The following is a 19,721-nucleotide window of genomic DNA, read 5'->3' as shown; positions in this document are numbered from 1 at the left end:
TCCTGCATGCATGTGTGCTAAGTTGCGCCAGTAGTGACTGACTCTGTGCGACCCTATGGACTGTAGCCTTCTAGGCTCCTCTGTCCATGGGATTCTCCAGGCAAGAATACTGGAGTGGGTTGCCTTGTCCTCCTCCAGGGGATCTTCCTCATCCAGGGATCAAACCCATGACTTTTATATCTCCTGCACTGGCAAGCTGGTTCTTTACCCTAGCGCCATGTGGGAAGCCTCTAACCCTTCCTACTCCTGCCCCTGCCCCTGAATATTGGACTGGCCCAAAAAGTTCATTCAGTTTTATGTAAAAAATAAAGACATTTTTCTTTTTCACCAAGAACTTAATTGAACAACACATTCACTATCTGAACTTCTTGGCCAACCCAATAAACTAAAGCTAGAACCTCGAGTTCTCTGTGATATGTTAATATATATGAACCTCAAATGCAGTACAGTTTAAACATAGCAAGTCTACTTCTCCCTCCTCTTATTTAGGAAGACTTTTCTCCCTAGAGTTGAATTCTTGCCCCAGGCACACCTGTTTAGGAAAATCCCTGTTGGCCAAATTCAAGGATAAGCAGCCTATGTCCTCAGGAGGCCTGTGCTGTCAAAGGTAGGTCCCTCCTAACCAGCCAGGTGACCTGCCTGGCCTGTGCCCTTGCTGGGCCTCTGCAGTTTTGTACATCCCCCAATGTCAGCCCCGGAGAAGGCAATGGCACCCCACTCCAGTACTCTTGCCTGGAAAATCCCATGGACGGAGGAACCTGGTAGGCTACAGTCCATGGGGTCGCTAAGAGTCGGACACGACTGAGCGACTTCACTTTCACTTTTCATTTTCACTCATTGGAGAAGGAAATGGCAACCCACTCCAGTGTTCTTGCCTGGAGAATCCCAGGGATGGCAGAGCCTTGGTGGGCTGCCGTCTATAGGATCGCACAGAGTCGGACACGACTGAAGCGACTTAGCAGCAGCAGCAGCAGCAGCAATGTCAGCCCTGCAGCGTGTGATCTACCTTTATAGAAGCAGCTACTCACCTATGGTTAAAGCCTTTTGTAATCTCCCAAGATCGAAAAATGAAAGTCTGTGGTTACAACCTCCACATACAGGCTGCAACAGTTAAAAGCCAGCTGCCAAGCTGAGAAAAACTTGTATGGTCTACCATAACTTAAGCCAAGGTCAGAATGCCCTGCTCACTACGTTCAAGGCCCAAAGCTTTTCCACATGTACTGTTTTCTTCCCTTAATTTTATTCCTTGTCTTGCATTTTAATTTTATGATCCAGTGTGCCAGCCAGATGTTGAAGTCTGAAGTTGTCCCTAACATACAGATTTTGCCAACCCTGACAGGGCCTGACTTCATGGCACGGAGGAACTAACTAGAACATACAGGCTCACCACTAAGGAGAGGGGTGGGCCACTCCACTCTCCCTCTTCCACTTTCTAAGTATCTGTATTTGGCAAAAGAAGCTTGGGTCATATTTATAGTGATAAATATTTAAAGATGGTTTGCCTCAAGCCTTACAAATAGGACATGCCCTTTCAGCTCTCAAGGTCCCTTCCAGTCATATATTGATGCTCTTGTTTACTTGGACACTCAAGACAGAATTTGATATTCAAACACGAAGAGGCTGTAAATGGTTATTGTACCAAATGTTGATGGATTTATTTTGGTAATCTTAAATTTGAATACCAAATTAATGTATTATATCTTTCTCTATGAAGAGACCACAGTCAGTCCCATTTGTCTTAATGTTCTTTTAAAATTTTATTAGTCTTTGCCTTTTCTTGCTCCTTCACTTTGTTTTGTTCTATTAATTTCCCTTTAGTATTCATATGTCTTGTGTTTTGACCAGTTTTCCTTAATACTTGTCTTTTCTTGTTTTATTCCAGTGCTTCTCCTTGATTTTGTGATTTTTCTCCCCCTCAATTCTTCTGTGGAAAAGTACATTAGGAATTTCTCTTTCTTAATTCTTACTTTGAGCTGTTTGTCATTGAGGGGGAAAGTTCATTTGTGACCAATATGCTTCCCCCCACCCCCTACCCTAGGAGGGGTTGGGATTGGACCAGAGCTTCTTAAACATTTTTATGACAACTGCTTGCTGACAGCATTCGTCACTGAACACACTTCTATAGGGTTCCTGTGAAGGGATGTGGGCCACGTGTCCTCACAGAATGGCAACTGTAATTATAATCCTCCTTTTCTTTCCAAGTGAGAAAGCCTATTGTAATTAAAATGACTAATGTCATAGAAAGTAAGAGACACTCATAATGTCACACATAGAGATGTGTGTATGATCACTGGATTGGGAAGATCCCCTGGAGGAGAAAATGGCAACCCACTGCAGTATTCTTGTCTGGAAATCCCGTGGAGCCTTTGCAAATTTAATTTTAGCTGTTATTAGTACCTCATAATTTCCAGAAAGTTCAGTTGACTATATCCACTGGACTAAATGATAGTTAATAAAATATCCATTTTGCTTGTAACGGTCAATACTTCTAGAAATAGTGCATCTTTGACAGGTGAATCCAGTGATGCCAATAAGATCAGACAATTCATTGCTTCACATCATCTTAAATTCTACAAACTCTATTTTTGCCTTTACCTACATCAGCAGTCTCCAACTTTTTTGGCACCAGGGACCGGTTTCATGGGAGACAATTTTTCCATGGACGTGGGAAGGGAGTGGATGGTTCCCGTGGTAATGGGAGCATTGGGGACCTGCAGATGAAGCCTCATTTGCTCGCTCACCACTCCCTTCCTGCTGTGCTACCTGGTTCCTAACAGGCCATAAACCATTATTGGCCCGTGACCTGAGGGTTGGGGACACCTGATCAATGTGGTACCTGCCTTTTTTGTTGTTGTTTATTTTCTGCCTCTCTATTAGCTCCCTCCTGGCCTCATTTCTCTGCCTGGCTTAGATTAAATGGATGATCACTTCAATTGCTCTCTTGCTGAAAACCTTCAACAACTTTACATCAATGAACTTTGGTCACTTGGGTCAAGAACACTGGATCAGTTCTCACTTAGGTTCACTTTTTCTACATCAGGTATGCAGAGCGCTTTTAGAGATGATAATGTAATTGCTGATTGTGGCCGTGCAGTTTATGGTCTTTATTCTGAGCTTTCAGCCATTATTTTTAAGACCTTATGTTTTTTAGAGAAGTTTTAGGTTTACAACAATATTGAGAAGCATGAATGGAGATTTTTTTTCATATTTCCCCTGTGCACGCACATACATAAACTCCCTCATTATCAACATCACTCACCAGAGTGGTACTTTTTTTGTTAAACCAAAGATGAACCTACACGGACACATCATAGTCACCCAAAGTCCATAGTTTACCTTCAGGTTCACTGTTGGTGTTGTACATTCTTTGAGTTTAGAGAAACATATAATGATATATACCCATATAGTATCAGAGTATATTCAATGCCCTAAAAATTCTATGTTTGTGTGTTAGTCGCCCAGTCGTGTCTGATCTTAGTGACCCCATGGACTGTAGCCTGCCAGGCTCCTCTGTCTGTGGGATTTCCCAGGCAAGAACACTGGAGTGGGTTGCCATTTCCTTCTCCAGGGGATCCTCCTATGTCTCCCACATTGCAGGCAGATTCTTTACCTCTGAGCCACCAGGGAAGTCCTAAAAATCCTGTATACTCTGTCTGTGTATCTCTCCCTTTTCCCACCCAACCCTTGACAGCTACTGATCTCATGGACTGTAGACTGTCAGTCTCCTCTGTCCGTGGGATTCTCCAGGCAAGAATACTGAAGTGGGTTGCTATGCCCTTCTCCGGGGGATCTCCCCAATCCAGGGGTTGAACCCATGTCTCTTATGTATCCTACATTGGCAGGCTGGTCCTTTACCACTAGTGCCATCTGGGAAGTCCATTGTCTCCATGGTTTTCCCTTTACCAGAATGTCATATAGTTGGAATTATACAGAATATAGGCTTTTCAAATTGACTTCTTTCACTTGGGAATATGCATTTAAGATTTCTCCATGTCTTTCTATGACTTGATAGCTAATTTCTTTTTAGTGTTGAATAATATTCCATTATCTGGATGTGCCATGGTTTATAAACCATTCATCTACTGAAGGACATCTCAGTTATTACCCAGTTTTGGCAATTATGAATAAAGCTGCTATTTTGTTGTTGTTTAGTTGCTCAGTCATGTTCGAGTCTTTGCGACCCCGTGGATTGCATCACGCCAGGCTTCCCTGTCCTTCACCATCTCCCAAAGCTTGTTCTAACTCATGTGCATTGAATTGGTGATGCCATCCAACCATCTCATCCTCTGTTGTCCCCTTCTCCTCCTGCCCTCAATCTTTCCCAGCATCAGGGTCTTTTCCATTGAGTCAGTTCTTTTCATCAGGTGGCCAAAATATTGGAGCTTCAGCTTCAGCATCTGTCCTTCCAATGAATATTCAGGGTTGATTTCCTTTAGGATTGCCTGGTTTGATCTCCTTGCAGTCCAAGGGACTCTCAAGAGTCTTTTCCAACACCACAGTTCAAAAACATCAATTCTTTGGCGCTCAGCCTTCTTTATGGTCCAACAGTCACATCCATAGGTGACTACAGGAAAAACCATAGCTTTGATTATATGGATCTTTTTCGGCAAAGTGATGTCTCATCTTTTTAAAACACTCACTAGATTTGTCATAGTTTTTCTTCCAAGGAGCAAGCATCTTTTAACTTCATTGCTGCAGTGACCATCTGTGGTGATTTTGGAGCCCAAGAAAATAGTCTGTCACTGTTTCCATTGTTTCCCCATCTATTTGCCATGAAATGATGGGACCAGATGCCATAGTCTTTGTTTTTTGAATGTTGAGTTTTAAGCCAGCCTTTTCACTCTCCTCTTTCACTTTTATCAAGAGGCTCTTTAGTTCCTGTTTGCTTTCTGTCATGAGAGTGGTGTCACCTGCATATCTGAGGTTATTGATATTTCTTTTAGCAATCTAGACTCCAGCTTGTGCTTCATCCTGCCTGGCATTTTGCATTATGTACTCTGCATATACATTAAAGAATCAGGGTGACAATATATAGCCTTGGTGTACTCCTTTCCCAGTTTGAAACCAGTCTGTTGTTCCATGTCCAGTTCTAACTATTGCTTCTTGACCTGAATATAGCAGGAGGCAGGTAAGGTGGTCTGGTATTCCCATCTCTTTAAGAACTTTCCATAGTTTGTTGTGATCTACACAGTCAAAGCTAGCAGAGGTGATAGAATTCCAATTGAGCTATTTCAAATCCTAAAAGATGATGCTGTTAAAGTGTTGCAGTCAATATGCCAACAAATTTGGAAAACTCAGCAGTGGGCACAGGACTGGAAAAGATCAGTTTTCATTCCAATCCCAAAGAAAGGTAGTGCCAAAGGCTGTTGAAACTACCTCACAACTGCACTTGTCCAACACGCTAGCAATATAAGGCTCAAAATTCTCCAAGCCAGACTTCAACAGTACGTGAACTGAGAACTTCCAGATGTTCAAGCTGGATTTAGAAGAGGGACCAGAGATCAAATTGCCAACATCTGTCAGATTATAGAAAAAGCAAGAGAATTCCAGAAAACATATGTATTTTTGCTTTATTCGCTATGCCAAAGCCTTTGACTGTGTGGATCACAACAAACTACGGAAAATTCTTCAAGAGATGAGAATACCAGAATACCTTACCTGCCTCCTAAGAAATCTGTATGCAGGCCAAGAAGCAACAGTTAGAACTGGGCATAGAACAATGGATTGGTTCCAAATTGGGAAAGGAATATGTCAAAGCTGTATATCGTCACCCTGCTTATTTAACTTACATGTAGAGTACATCATTTGAAATGCCGGGCTGAATGAAGCACAAGTGGAATCAAGATTGCCAGGAGAAATATCAATAACCTCAGATATGCAAATGATAGCACCCTTATGGCAGAAAGGGAAGAAGAACTAACGAGCCTCTTGATGAAAGTGAAAGAGGAGAGTGAAAAAGCTGTCTTAAAATTCAACATTGAGAAAACAAAGATCATGGCATCTGGTCCCATCACTTCATGGCAAATAGGTGGGGAAACAGTGACAGACTTTATTTCCTTGGGCTCCAAAATCATTGCAGATGGTGACTGGAGCCATGAAATTAAAAAACACTTGCTCCCTGGAAGAAAAGCTATGACCAACCTAGACAGCATATTAAAAAGCAGAGACATTACGTTGCCGACAAAGGTCTGTCTAGTCAAAACTATGGTTTTTCCAGTAGTCATGTATGGATGTGAGAGTTGGACCATAAAGAAAACTGAGCGCCAAAGAATTTATGCTTTTGAACTGTGGTGTGGGAGAAGACTTGAGAGTCACTTGAACTGAAAGGAGATCAAACCAGTCCATCCTAAAGGAAATCAGTTTTGAATATTCATTGGAAGGACTGATGTTGAAGCTGAAGCTCCAATACTTTGGCCACCTGATGCTAAAAGCTAATTCTTTAGAAAAGACCCTGATGCTGGGAAAGATTGAGGGCAGGAGGAGAATGGGATGACAGGGGATGAGATGGTTGGATGGTATCACCGACTCAACAGACATGAGTTTGAGCAAGCTCCGGGAGTTGATGAAGGACAGGGAAGCCTGACATTCTGCAGTCCATGGGTCTCAAGGAGTACAATACGACTGAGTGACTGAACTGAACTGAACTGACACTGTGAAATGTTTTAGCATAGTCAATGAAGCAGAAATAGATGTTTTTCTGGAATTCTTTTGCTTTTTCTATGATCCAGTGGATGTTGGCAATTTGATATCTGGTTCCTTTGCCTTTTTTAAATCCAGCTTGAACATCTGGGTGTTCTTGGTTCACATACTGTTGAAGCCTAGCTTGAAGGATTTTGAGCATTACTTTGCTAGCATGTGAAATGAGTGCAATTGTGCCATATTTTGAACATTCTTCCGCATTGCTCTTCTTTGGCATTGGAATGGAAACTGACCTTTTCCAGTCCTGTGGCCACTACTGAGTTTTCCAAATTTGCTAGCATATTGAGTGCGACACTTTCACAGCATCATCTTTTATGATATGAAATAACTCAGCTGGAATTTCTTTACCTCCACTAGCTTTGTTCTTCGTGATGCTTTCTAAGGCCCACTTGGCCTCCACAAGGTCTGACTCTAGTTGAGTGATCACACCACTGTGGTTTTCTGGGTCAAGATCTTTTTTTTTTTAGTTCTTCTGTATATTCTTGCCACCTCTTCTTAATATCTTCTGCTTCCATGAGATCTATACCGTTTCTGTCCTCTATGGATCTGATCTGACTGTGGCTCAAATCATGAACTTCTTTTTTTTTTTTTAATAAATTTATTTATTTTAGTTGGGGGCTAATTACTTTACAATATTGTAATAGTTTTTGCCATACATTGACATGAATCAGCCATGGGTTTACATGTGTTCCCCTTCCTGGACCCCTCACCCACCTCCCTCCCCATCCCATCCCTCTGGGTCATCCCATCGCCCCGGCCCTGAGCCCTTGTCTCATGCATCGAACATGGAATGGTGTTCTCTTTCACATATGATAATATACATGTTTCAATGCTATTCTCCCAGAACGTCCCACCCTCACCTTCTCCCTCAGAGTCCATAAAATTGTTCTATGCATCTGTGTCTCTTATTCTGTCTCGCATATAGGGTTATCGTTACCATCTTTCAAATTCCATATATATGCATTAGTATACTGTATTGGTGTTTTTCTTTCTGGCTTACTTCACTCTGTATAATGGGCTCCAGTTTCATCCATCTCAGTAGAACCGATTCAAATGTATTTTTTTTAATGGCTGAGTAATATTCCATTGTGTATATGTACCACAGCTTCCTTATCCATTCGTCTGCTGATGGACATCTAGGTTGCTTCCATGTCCTGGCTATTGTAAACAGTGCTGCGATGAACATTGGGGTACACGCGTCTCTTTCAATTCTGGTTTCCTCGGTGTGTATGCCCAGCAGTGGGATTGCTGGGTCATATGGCAGTTCTATTCCCAGTTTTTTAAGGAATCTCCACACTGTTCTCCATAGTGGCTGTACTAGTTTGCATTCCCACCAACAGCGTAAGAGGGTTCCCTTTTCTCCACACCCTCTCCAGCATTTATTGCTTGTAGACGTTTGGATAGCAGCCATTCTGACTGGTGTGAAATGATACCTCATGGTGGTTTTGATTTGCATTTCTCTAATAATGAGTGATGTTGAGCATCTTTTCATGTGTTTGTTAGCCATCTGTATGTCTTCTTTGGAGAAATGTCTGTTTAGTTCTTTGGCCCATTTTTTGATTGGGTCATTTATTTTTCTGGAATTCAGCTGCAAAATCATGAACTTCTTATTGCAAAATTCAGACTTAAATTAAAGAAAGTAGGGAAAACTACTTAGCCATTTAGATATGACCTAAATCAAATCCCTTATGATTTTACAGTGGAAGTGATAATAGATTCATAGGATTAGATCTGATAGACATAGTGCCTGAAGAACTATGGACAGAGGTTCATGACATTGTATAGGAGGTAGTAACTATCCCCAAGAAAAAGAAATGCAAGAAGGCAAAATGGTTGTGTGAGGAGGCCTTACAAATAGCTGATAAAAGAGAAGCTAAAGTCAAAGGAGAAAAGGAAAGATATATCCATCTGAATGCAGAGTTCCAAAGAATAGCAAGGAGAGATAAGAAAGCCTTCCTAAGTGAACAGTGCAAAGAAGTAGAGGAAAACAATAGAATAGAAAAGACTAGAGATGTATTCCAGAAAATTAGAGATACCAGGGAACATATCATGCAAAGATGGGCACAATAAAGGACAGAAATGATGACATGTGATAGTGAGCATGTTTTCATATGCCTATTTGCCATCTGCATATCTTTGTTGAGGTATGTTAATGTCTTTGGCCTATTTTTTATTGGGTCTTTTGTTTTCTTATTATCAAGTTTTAAGATTTGTTTGTATATTTTGGATAACAGTCCTTTATCAGATATGTCTTTTGCAAGCATTTCCCCCTGTTTGTGGCTTGTCTTCTAACACTCTTGATCCTGTCTTTTGCAGAGTAGGCATTTTTAATTTTAATGAAGTTCAGATTACCAACTTATTTCTTTCACAGATTATGTTTTTGGTGTTGTATCTTAAGAGGCATCATCTTACCCACGGTCATCTAGATTTTCTCCTATCTTATCTTCTAGGGGTTTTCAGTGTTGTGTTTTGTCAACCTTTTTTCTTTTCTGTTTTTTAAACTAATTTCAATTATGCTGTCTCTCATTCAATTACTGATTGTCCCAAAGCTTAACACTATGCTCAAACCTTCTTTCCAACTTCTCATCCTTACTTTCCTGCAGATAATTCAGTCTGTTCTCTTATCAAGAGAAATGGAAAGCTCAACTATAACCTTTCACAACCTTCTATGCTTTTCCACAGAGAACCTACATCTACCCTCACTCTTTCAGCCTCCCAGGCTCACAAGATCAGGCGGCTTCACTCCTGTTCAAAGACAGCCCCCTCCCTGTGCTCTTTATCTCATCCACTCCCATCTTCTTTGTCATTACATCATTTTTTCTGTATCTCTTACCCTGTCCTATTTTTTCTCCTCAAGCAATAAATGTACTCAATTTTTGCTCATATCAAAAAAGAAAAAAAATCCGCAAATCAAAAAAACAATAGCAACCACAGAAACAACAAAAGCACCTCCTTTGACCCTATGTCTATTCTGGTTTTAACTTGCTTTCCTCCTTCTCTAGAAAGAGCTCTCTCTAGCCATTGTCTCCATTTTTCACTTCCCATTCACTTTTCAACCCAGTGAACTCTGACTCATCCCACCACCTCACTGCAACTGGCATAGCTAAGACACTATGATGTCTGCATTGCACTTTACATGTCCCTTTCTGTGCTGAATCTGACACTCCCAGCCACATATTCCTTGAAATTCACCTTGCCTTTGGCTTCCTTAATGGTTTTGAACTCTGAATCCTGGATCTTTATAACTAAACTCACACACATCTTTATTAATCAAAATAGGAACCATTACAATGAACACATTTTTGACCATGAGAAATAAGTTTGTTTATTCCCATAGCATAAAAATCCATGCTTCGGGATTTGACGAACTCTTGAAAAGCATTTTCCGCGTCCTCCTGGTTGTAAAAACATTTTCCTGCAAAAAGTTGTTGAGATGCTTGAAGAAGTAGTGGTCAGTTAGAGACAGTTCAGGTGAATATGATGGATGAGGCAAAACTTTGTAGCCCAGTTTGTTCAACTTTTGAAGCATTGGTTGTGTGGTGTGTTATTGGGCCCTTTCTGTTGACCAATGCTGGCTGCAGGAGTGGCAATTTTTTGTGCATCTCATCAATTTGCTGAGTATACTTCTCAGGTGGACTGGTTTCACAGGGATTCAGAAAGCTGTAGTGGATCAGACAGGCAGGAAACCACCAAACAGTGACCATGACCATTTTTTGGTGCAAGTTTGGCTTTGGAAAGAGCTTTGGAGCTTCTTCTTGGTCCATTCACTGAGCTGGTCATCACTGGTTGTCATATCAAATCCATTTTGCATCACATATCCCAATCTGATCAGGATGTGGTTTATTGTTGTTGCAAAGAATAAGAAAAGACAACATTTCAAAGCACCGATTTTTTTGATTTGCAGTCAGCTGACGAGGCAGTCAGTCTTTTTTCACCTTTCCAATTTGCTTCAAGTGCCGAATGACCATAGAAAGGTCAACGTTGAGTTCTTGGGCAACTTCTCCTATAGTTGTAAGAGGATCAGCTTTGATGATCCTCTCAGCTGGCTGTTGTCAACTTCCGATGGCTGTCCACTATGTTTCTCGTCTTCAAGATTTGTCTCCTGTGTGAAACTTCTTGAACCACTACTGCACTGTACATTCATTAGCAGTTCCTGGGTCAAATGCGTTGTTGACATTGTGAGTTGTCTCCACTGTTTTATGACCCATTTTGAACTTGAATAAGAAAATTGTTCAAATTTGCTTTTTGTCTAACATTTCTTTAGGTGTAAAATACAGATAAAATAAACAGCAAGTAGTAATACATTAGCAAAAAAAACATAAAGCAATAAATAGTCATTAAAATGATGTACAACTTAACCACATTTATTCAAGAATATATTCCAATATCAAATGGCAAAGTTCAACAATGCAAAATTGAAATTACTTTTGCACCAACCTTATATTTTCCCCAGGATTCCACTGTGAACCACTACTATTTCCCACAGTTTTATCAATGCTTGTCACTTACGTATATATACTGATGACTCACAAGTCTAAATGTCCAGTCCTAACATTTCCATTTTGCATCAGAGGTCAGGTCACATCTATGTGTATTTCCCATGTGCATGCATGCTCAGTTGCTTCAGTCTTGTCCAACTCTTTGTGACTCCATGTACTGTAGCCTGCCAGGTTCCTCTGTCCATGAGATCCTCCAGGCAAGAATACTGGAGTAGGTTGCCATGCTTTCCTCCAGGGAATCTTCCCGGCCCAGGAATCAAACCCACATCTCCTGCATTGGCAGATGGATTCTTTATCACTAGTACCACCTGGGAAGCCTGTGTGTTTCCCACAGGTACCTCGTATTCAGCATGGCCTTGACTGAATTCACTGTCAACTCCCTCTCTTCTAAAACTTGGTTCCCTTCCTCTACTCCTTCTGATTTGGTAGCCCCATGAGTTTCAGAATCATTCTAGAATAGCACAATGTCCAGTAAAAATATAATGCAAGCCACATATGTAATATAAAAATTTTCTGGTAACCACATTAAAAATAAAATGAGGCAGGTGAAATGAATATTAAGAATAGATTTTATTTAACCCGGTATATCTTAAATATTATCATTTTCACATGTGATACATTTTAAAACATTTAGTGAAATATTTTACATTTCTTTTGTATTAAGTTTTCAAAATCCACTGTGCATTTTACACTTATCACACATCTGAGATTAAACTAGTCACTAAGGCTAGTGGTTAGTGGCTACTGTACAATGCAGCTCTAGAGTCTTTCCTCTCACCAATCCCCCTTTCATCCAGCCATAAGTCCTACTGATTTTGTCTCCTAGGTGTTTGTCCAGTAGGTTTATTTATTTTTATGCTTTCTTCATCATGACATTACTTCACACCTTGGTAATTTCTTACCTGGGTTATTTCAGCAGGTTACATAACCTAGTTTGTCTCAGGGAGCGTGGAAAATTCACTGGAATGCAGGAGGATATAATAGAACATCTAAATACATAGTTTTATCTAGAAAACAAGAAAATAGTTAAGATTTATTAGTATTTAAAATATATGTGTGTGTGTGTGTATATATATATATGTTGATGCCAGTACTGTCACTCTGTGACACAGAGAAGTCAATAACAAAGTTATAAAAGTAACAAATCGATTCCTCCCACAAATAAAAAATTAAAATATTTCTTTCATCTTTGTATCATACTTTCAAATTTCTTTGTGTGTTTCTGTGGATGTACAGTTTAGTAGTACAATGGTCATATATACTTAATAAATTTACATGTATACTTGAAATTTATTTTTATTTTGCCAATTTTATCTAGACTTTGGGGTCTGTTGAACTGGACTGACTGTGACTTTACCCCACTTACCTCTCCAGCCTCAATTTCTTCATCCCAACTCATATTTTCCAGAGAAGGCAATGGCAACCCACTCCAGTACTCTTGCCTGGAAAATCCCATGGACGGAGGAGCCTGGTAGGCTACAGTCCATGGGGTCGCTAAGAGTCGGACACGACTGAGTGACTTCACTTTCACTTTTCACTGTCATGCATTGGAGAAGGAAATGGCAACCCACTCCAGTGTTCTTGCCTAGAGAATCCCAGGGGTGGTGGAGCCTGGTGGGCTGCCGTCTATGGGGTCACACAGAGTCGGACACGACTGAAGCGACTTAGCAGCAGCAGCAACTCATATTTTCGGCATGAAGTGGCTCTTTCCTATTGTGTTCTTTTTTTGTCCTTCTTTATGGAGAACAAATAAACAGGCAGACAGGACTACTTCCTGCTCTAATTTGAATTCTGTTAGGCTCTTTTGAGCTACCATGTTTCCAAGGGAAGTCTGTTAACTATTAACATTTCTTAAGTTGTATCCAGTACTCCTTCTCTTAATTATCATTCATCTCTTATTACACTATTATGTTGAAATTATCTCTTTATGGATCTTCATTCCCTATAAAACTGTAAAATTCTTGAGGGCAGGGTGTAGCATCATGACCTGTCTCATATTGACATATGATAGGTTCTTACCAAATGTTTGTTGAACTGAATTCATGGTTCTTCTTAATGAAGCCAGCCTGTTCTATCAACAGGTGAAATGGTGATTTTCTTATTGCAGTTTGTAGAGTATCTGAAAGACTTCTTTATCCAAGATGCCTGATAAAATGAAATAGTGAATATACTTTCATTGAGTGGGCTATGTTGAGTGTGCTGTTTGTAAGCTGTGGTGGTGTGGGTAAATACTGGGAAATACTGGGAAATAACCAGTTCCTTCTTACTAAAAATTAAATGAGATTATTTGCTGTAAAGAAAATGAAATTTTGATTGTATATATACATGCAGTGGTTTGCAAACTTTAGTATGAAAAAGACTCACTTAGCAAAGTATTAATCAGTAGCTTCCTGGGTTTCATATGTATGTATTCTGATTCATGTGGATTTGTAGTTGTCCCAAGAATCTGTGTTTTTAGAGAGCATCACAATGGTTATTTACTGTAACCATTTTATTTTATTAGCTGGTATAAACCATACTTTAAGAGTATTGTTTCCTTCTTTCTGAAGCAGAGGATAAGAAGGAGTAATTTTAAACAGTCACACTGCCTTAGTGTGGGCCTGAATGGGGTTCTGTCTGGGGGTCTATAGAGTTAAAAAGGGAAAAAGAGCTGATGCTGGTAGGTACTGAAACAGGGTAACGGAGACTGGGAGTGAGGAATGAGTCTTGGAAGATCAATAACGACCTTGACTTATTTCACAGTTTTCCGTAGAATTGGCTTTCCTTCTTCAACCAGAAAACTTAAAAATAAAATGTAAAAAAATAAAATGTAAATGTAAAAATAAAATCTGATTATTAGGGTATTTCCATTTACCTTTAGGAAGTGACACTCATTAGTCATTCAGTAAGTAATTTTAAAACATATTTCAGGATGTCTAGCATAATGAACATGTAGGTATAGGGTGATTTTTTATATTTAGAATGATATTACAATTCCATGTAGTATTTAATTTCTGTGACAACAAAAGCTATCTAGCATAGAGGAAATGGCAAACTATGCCACATGGAAAACAGAATTTAACTTTGCAACAACCATGAGAAAAAAATAGATCTTCAGTTAAGTGCCATTTCTATCCAAGTTGTTAATGTTTGAAAAGTTAAACACTGTTTAAAGGTTTTATGATGATTCTGTATATTCTTTAGCTTAGCAAAAACAACCAGAAGTAGATGGATAAATCTGCACCATTAAAACCTTCAAACTTTTAATTTTAGCGTATTGTTTCAGCTTTTTCTCCCATTCAGCCTATTCAGAGCTGTTAACAAGGAACTAATTGGTTGGCTTGAGTGTTTTCTTTTCACCATTTGGTGGCCAGTCTCTGGTGGAAATTCTGAGATGCAAACCAAGCAAACAAATGGGCCAGTGGGCTGGACAGGGATAAGAGACAGTGGGCATGGAGAATCTATTGTTGTTCATCCAATCAACTAAATATATTTTAATTGTAGCAGCAGTGCCATAAATAGGCCAGGCACAAGCATTTAGTCTGCTGTATTTTATTCCTGTTTCAGTCTCTGTGCTTCCGCCATCCCTACGAATCTGCAATTTTTATTAGATTTTGTTCATTTGATGGGAGAGACTTCCCTCTGGTTATCTGGGCTTTTGGAAGATATATTATTTTGAATAGTTTAAGAGAAGTTGAGCTTTGAGGAAACAATGCTGTTCTTACTGTAACTTGCACATTGTTTTTAACTTAGGAGGCTCACGTTAAACTAAACATCTCTGGCGATCTGTGCTCTCTTGAAGGTGATTCGCAAGGGATGGCTAACCATCAGCAACATTGGCATCATGAAAGGAGGCTCTAAGGGATACTGGTTTGTGCTTACTGCTGAGAGTTTGTCCTGGTACAAAGATGATGAGGTAAGTCACAAAAGTGACAGAATTTTTTAAATTAAAATGCTTCTGTTTCAGATGAATTTATTTTATTGTGATATACAGTTTTGAGACACTGGTGGTTTTCGTTTAGTAAGACTTGGCTTGGGATGTTTGTTTGAAGAAACACTGTTTTTTTCCTCATAGATTTTAAATTTTACAGTAGTTCCCTCAAATATCTTTTATTTCTGTGATGTGCTCACATGTTTGTTTACCTAAAGGAATGGAGTTAGGGACCTGTAGCTGAAAACTTCCTTCTTTGTAAGAATGGCAAGTTACTGATATAGTGAAAGCTATAATGTTTTGAAAACACTCAAGGTAATAGACCATCATAGAAACAAAGTTAATAGCAGTGATGCAGAGTTAATGAAGCATTTTGGAATTGTTGCTGTGACATCTGTCTCAAATGACAGGCTTTTGAAAATGTCCAAATCACTAGTCTTCAAGTGAATCCCAGATAATTGTTTATACAAATTTTTTCTTTGAGAATTTGATATCTATGTAAAAGCATGAATTATGATAATTATGGTGTTCTGGTTCACGTTAAATGTTAATAATTTTGGTCCTGTGACTTATTACTCGTTTAAATCTGATAGTTAGAAAAGCATACACACATGAAAATCAGTCTTACAGAGCTATTAAAGTGCTATAAAATGATACTGGTAAACTTGGGAGGGCATGGATGGAAATTCAGCACTGTTTTGGAAATTTTAATAGCTCTGGTCTGAGGTGAGAAGTTTTTGGTGCTTATAACGCAGCATGCAAACATTGGTTAAGAATACTCTGTGATGGCAAAGGTATTTACAGGTGAGATTGTGTCAGTTGTGTTTGGCTGTAAATGGCAAGCATTTCAGAGTTAAAAGTCCTTCCACTCTTGGCTTGATAGCTTTTGAAAGCACTACAAGATACTTTCTCAGATTGTTGGAGGAAAGCTTTGTGTCCTGCCTAGTTCTCTCTGCCTCCTCAGTGCTTTGTGCACAATAGTGTGTGGAATAAGTATCAGATGACCCACTGAAGGCCACTACATTTTCTGCAGTAAAGGAAATCAAATCCTATAGAAAGATCCAAAGGAAATTTCTACTCAAAAGCTTTATTTCAAATGTTTATGTCATGTATTTTACTAACTTCAGTCAAATGTGACATTGGTTATGAGCCTGAGGATTAGCACTAGTTTCTTTCCTGGGCTGGCTACTTAGATAACCCTCTTAATTCGGTGGAAGCTCCAATGTTTAAAGAGCTTCCAGAGCTCTGAGATGCCTTCCTAGATATAAACATCAGGAAATAGAAAATCATCTTTTGTGTTCAGTTGCCCTACTAAATCTTCTCTTAGACATATTTTGCTTACAAGGATTTAGGTGATTATTTATGTACATTTAAATACAGATTGGCCTCTGAGTGTTTCTCAGTTATTCCAGGGAAAGCAAAAGACCTTGCTGAAGAAGCATGATAATTATAACTAGTTTTATTTTTATTTTTTTCTTTATATACTTATTTACTTTTGGCTGTGTCGGGTCTTAGGTGCAGCTTAACTGGCTTAGTTGGCCCACAGCATATGGAATCTTAATTCCCCAACTAGGGATTAAACCCACATTCTCTGCATTGGAAAGTGAATTCGTAACCACTGGACCACCAGGAAATTCCTAGTTTTATATTGATTAATGACTCATTTGCTTCCCTCATAGCTCAGTTGGTAAAGAATCCACCTGCAATGCAGGAGACCCCAGTCTGATTCCTGGGTTGGGAAGATCCACTGGAGAAGGGACAGGTTACCCACTCCAGTATTCTTGGGCTTCCCCTGTGGCTCAGCTGGTAAAGAATCTGCCTGCAATGCGGAAGACCTGGGTTCTATCCCTGGATTGGGAAGATCCCCTGAAGAAGGAAAAGGCTACCCACGCCCGTATTCTGACCTGGAGAATTCCATATACTGTATAGTCCACGGGGTTGCAAAGAGTCAGACACAACTGAGCAACTTTCACTAATGACTCATTTAATCCACATTATAATCCTAGGGATAAGTACTATAATTATCTTCATTTTTCAGGTAAGTAAATGAAGGAAAAAACATAACCTTTTGAAAAGTCATTTCTTTGGGTTCAGTTTTTCTTATGGAAGACACTTGGTGAGAATAACTCACTTGCCAAGGTCTCACAACTGCTTGATGACAAAGCAGAAATTTGAATATAAGCTGTCTGGCTCCAGAGTTTATGCCTTCAACCACAAATGGAGGCAAGAACCTCCAAGGTGTTGGAGTTTTCCTAGTCAACCTCATCCCACTGAGGATTTATTAAGATGCGCTCCAGGCATCCCAGCATTGACCTTTCCCTGAGTGCTAGTATCAGGGGCTCTGAAGACTCGGATTAGCCACTACTGTTGGAGTATGGCTTTAGGGGTATTGTTGTCGTTGTTTGCCTGTGTGGGTACTGAAACAAGCCAGTTGGAAGGCCCATGATGCTCTCTGCAGGGAAGGAGGAGGATTTGAGGGCTTGGTGAGCTCATGGTCACCCATCAGCCCCTCCTCTCTGCTGTAAACTCAGAATAGATTTTTACAAAATCTCAGCTGCTGAAGCTCTGTCATGAGCACTTGATTACAATAAATAGAAAATACATGTGTGCAGTTGTAATAGTAACTGGGTGCCAGAGAACATTTTTATTAAAGGTATATATGTGGAAGGTGGTTGTGTGTGTGTGTGTCTTGAGAGGCAGGGGTGGGTAACAATGACCCTGGAAACAAATTAGGTTGATTGAGGTGAAGAAAGTTAAGAAAAGGTTTGTTTTCCTAATTTAGAGTAATTGAAGAAAGAGAAAACAACAGGCAAGTTTGGTGCTCTATGGAGCTGACTACTAGACTAATAATACAATATCAGATATTAAATGCTCTGAAGAAAATTGGTCAGTGAGCTAGAAACCGATGGGAGGAGGAACCTTTAGATTGAGTGTTTGGAAGGAAGTAACACTGCAGCAAAGACTGGAATGATGAACTGTGTAGAAGATTGTATTGAAGAGCCCTCCAGGGTGGAATTGGGCAGGAAGCTTAGCACTAAGATGGAGGAGGGGTAAGACAGAGAAATAGGAAATAAAATCAGAGGTGTCCCATCAGGCCCCACCCATGATTTAGATTTTATTCTGAGGATAATTGAAAACCATCCACCTGTGTCAAGGTGTGACCTGATTGGATTTCTGTTTTAGAAAGATCACTCTGGCTGCTGGGTTGAGCATGATGTGTGGAATGGAATGTGTATGTGGATAGAGTGGGGTCGGCAAGACTAGAAGAAGGGAGACTAGCTAGAAGACTGTATCAGTGGTCGAAGCAAGAGCTTGTGCTGGATGGAGAGGAGAGCTCAAGTTCAGGGTCGCAACTTGATGGACCACATACAGCTACATTGTAGTCATTAGATACTGTTTCTCATTAAAAACTGTTCAAAAAAACAGGTAGGAAAATTTCCAAATATTAATGCCTGACTCATGACCCCTATCTTCAAAGTTTTTGTGTCAGTGGGCAGAGCCTTATTCCCCTGGAGCCATTCTCATTCATTCCCATCTTACTGCCTCTTGGCTGCCGTCACCCTGGTTCTCTATTCTGCTCAGTTTCTCTTACCAGCACTTCCTACCACCACAGCCCACCTTTGAGCCTGCTGGTGGGACAGAAGGGAGGCGTCAGCACTCTTCCTTGCTCTTCAGCGATATTCAATTAATAGTTATTAGCATCTGCTGGGAGACGAGGCTGGAAGAGAGGGTATGGGGAAAGGAGGTCAGGAGAAATGTGAGGAGGGTGGGGCTTAGAGGTAGTGATCAGTCTCTGGCCTCTTGAATTTGTTCCCTCAACACCCATCCTTTAGTAGCAGTTTTAAATGATGCTTAGATTTCATACTAGCCTTGCTGTCATAGCTTAACTATGCTTCTGGATATGGATTAAACATGTTTTTGCGGGCAACTTTGAAAACCCCAAATCTGGAATTTTCCTTTGTGAAAATAAGCACGAGTTCTTACTCAACTTTTGGAGTCAGTTTGTTGGTAAGTTGAGTGTTTGTATTTTGTTCCCCTCATATCTCTCACATCAGTACCTACACATTTTGGAAATCCTGTTCCATGGCAGCTTTTCTCTCTCAGTAAAGCAAATGTGACCCTGTAAATATTATTAAGTTACATGTTCGTCATTTATTTAATAACTTACATTCAAATTAGCATAGAGAATTATTGTTTGTTTCTATGTTCTGTCATATTTCTGCTTTCTTATGTAATCAGACTGATATGTTTTCATTATGATCTAGTTGGCTGTTGAATAAATAGCATATTATGTCATATAAATAGCTATGGTTTTATTTAACTTATGACAGGTTTGTGGTAAATGTAAATGGCTTATGAAGTATACTTGTGATTAAAGAATAATGGTTCAAACTCTTTACAGGGTGACATTAATGAACGAAAGACCCTATAGACAATGGTGCAGTGAAAAGGTTGAGATACTAGAGAATGTGAATTTTCTATGATTAACTGCCAGTGTTGGAACAAGTCAAACTTCTCTGAGCCTCTGTTTTAGCTTATCAAATAGGGACTGTTATTGACCAAATCACCTCAAAAGGAATTTGTACAACTCTAAGAAATCATATGTTAATAAG

The 19,721-nt window shown here is 39.7% G+C and overlaps 1 protein-coding gene across 17 annotated transcripts in view; it reads left to right on the top strand.

Annotated features, from left to right (window-relative positions):
- Positions 1-19,721, top strand: part of DNM3 (dynamin 3) — a 653,888-nt gene that overhangs the window by 355,973 nt on the left and 278,194 nt on the right. For all 17 annotated transcript variants that reach the window (XM_081489464.1, XM_081489460.1, XM_081489461.1 and 14 more), the window contains one exon: positions 14,980-15,093. In XM_081489464.1, coding sequence (XP_081345590.1) covers positions 14,980-15,093 — 114 coding nt within the window. The remainder of the gene's footprint in view (positions 1-14,979; positions 15,094-19,721) is intronic.

This window comes from Giraffa tippelskirchi, chromosome 5 (genome assembly GCF_054371585.1).
Source record: "Giraffa tippelskirchi isolate mGirTip1 chromosome 5, T2T-mGirTip1v1.2.pri, whole genome shotgun sequence".
In the NCBI taxonomy this organism is placed as follows: Eukaryota; Metazoa; Chordata; class Mammalia; order Artiodactyla; family Giraffidae; genus Giraffa; species Giraffa tippelskirchi.
This window is presented reverse-complemented; position numbering and strand designations above follow the sequence as displayed.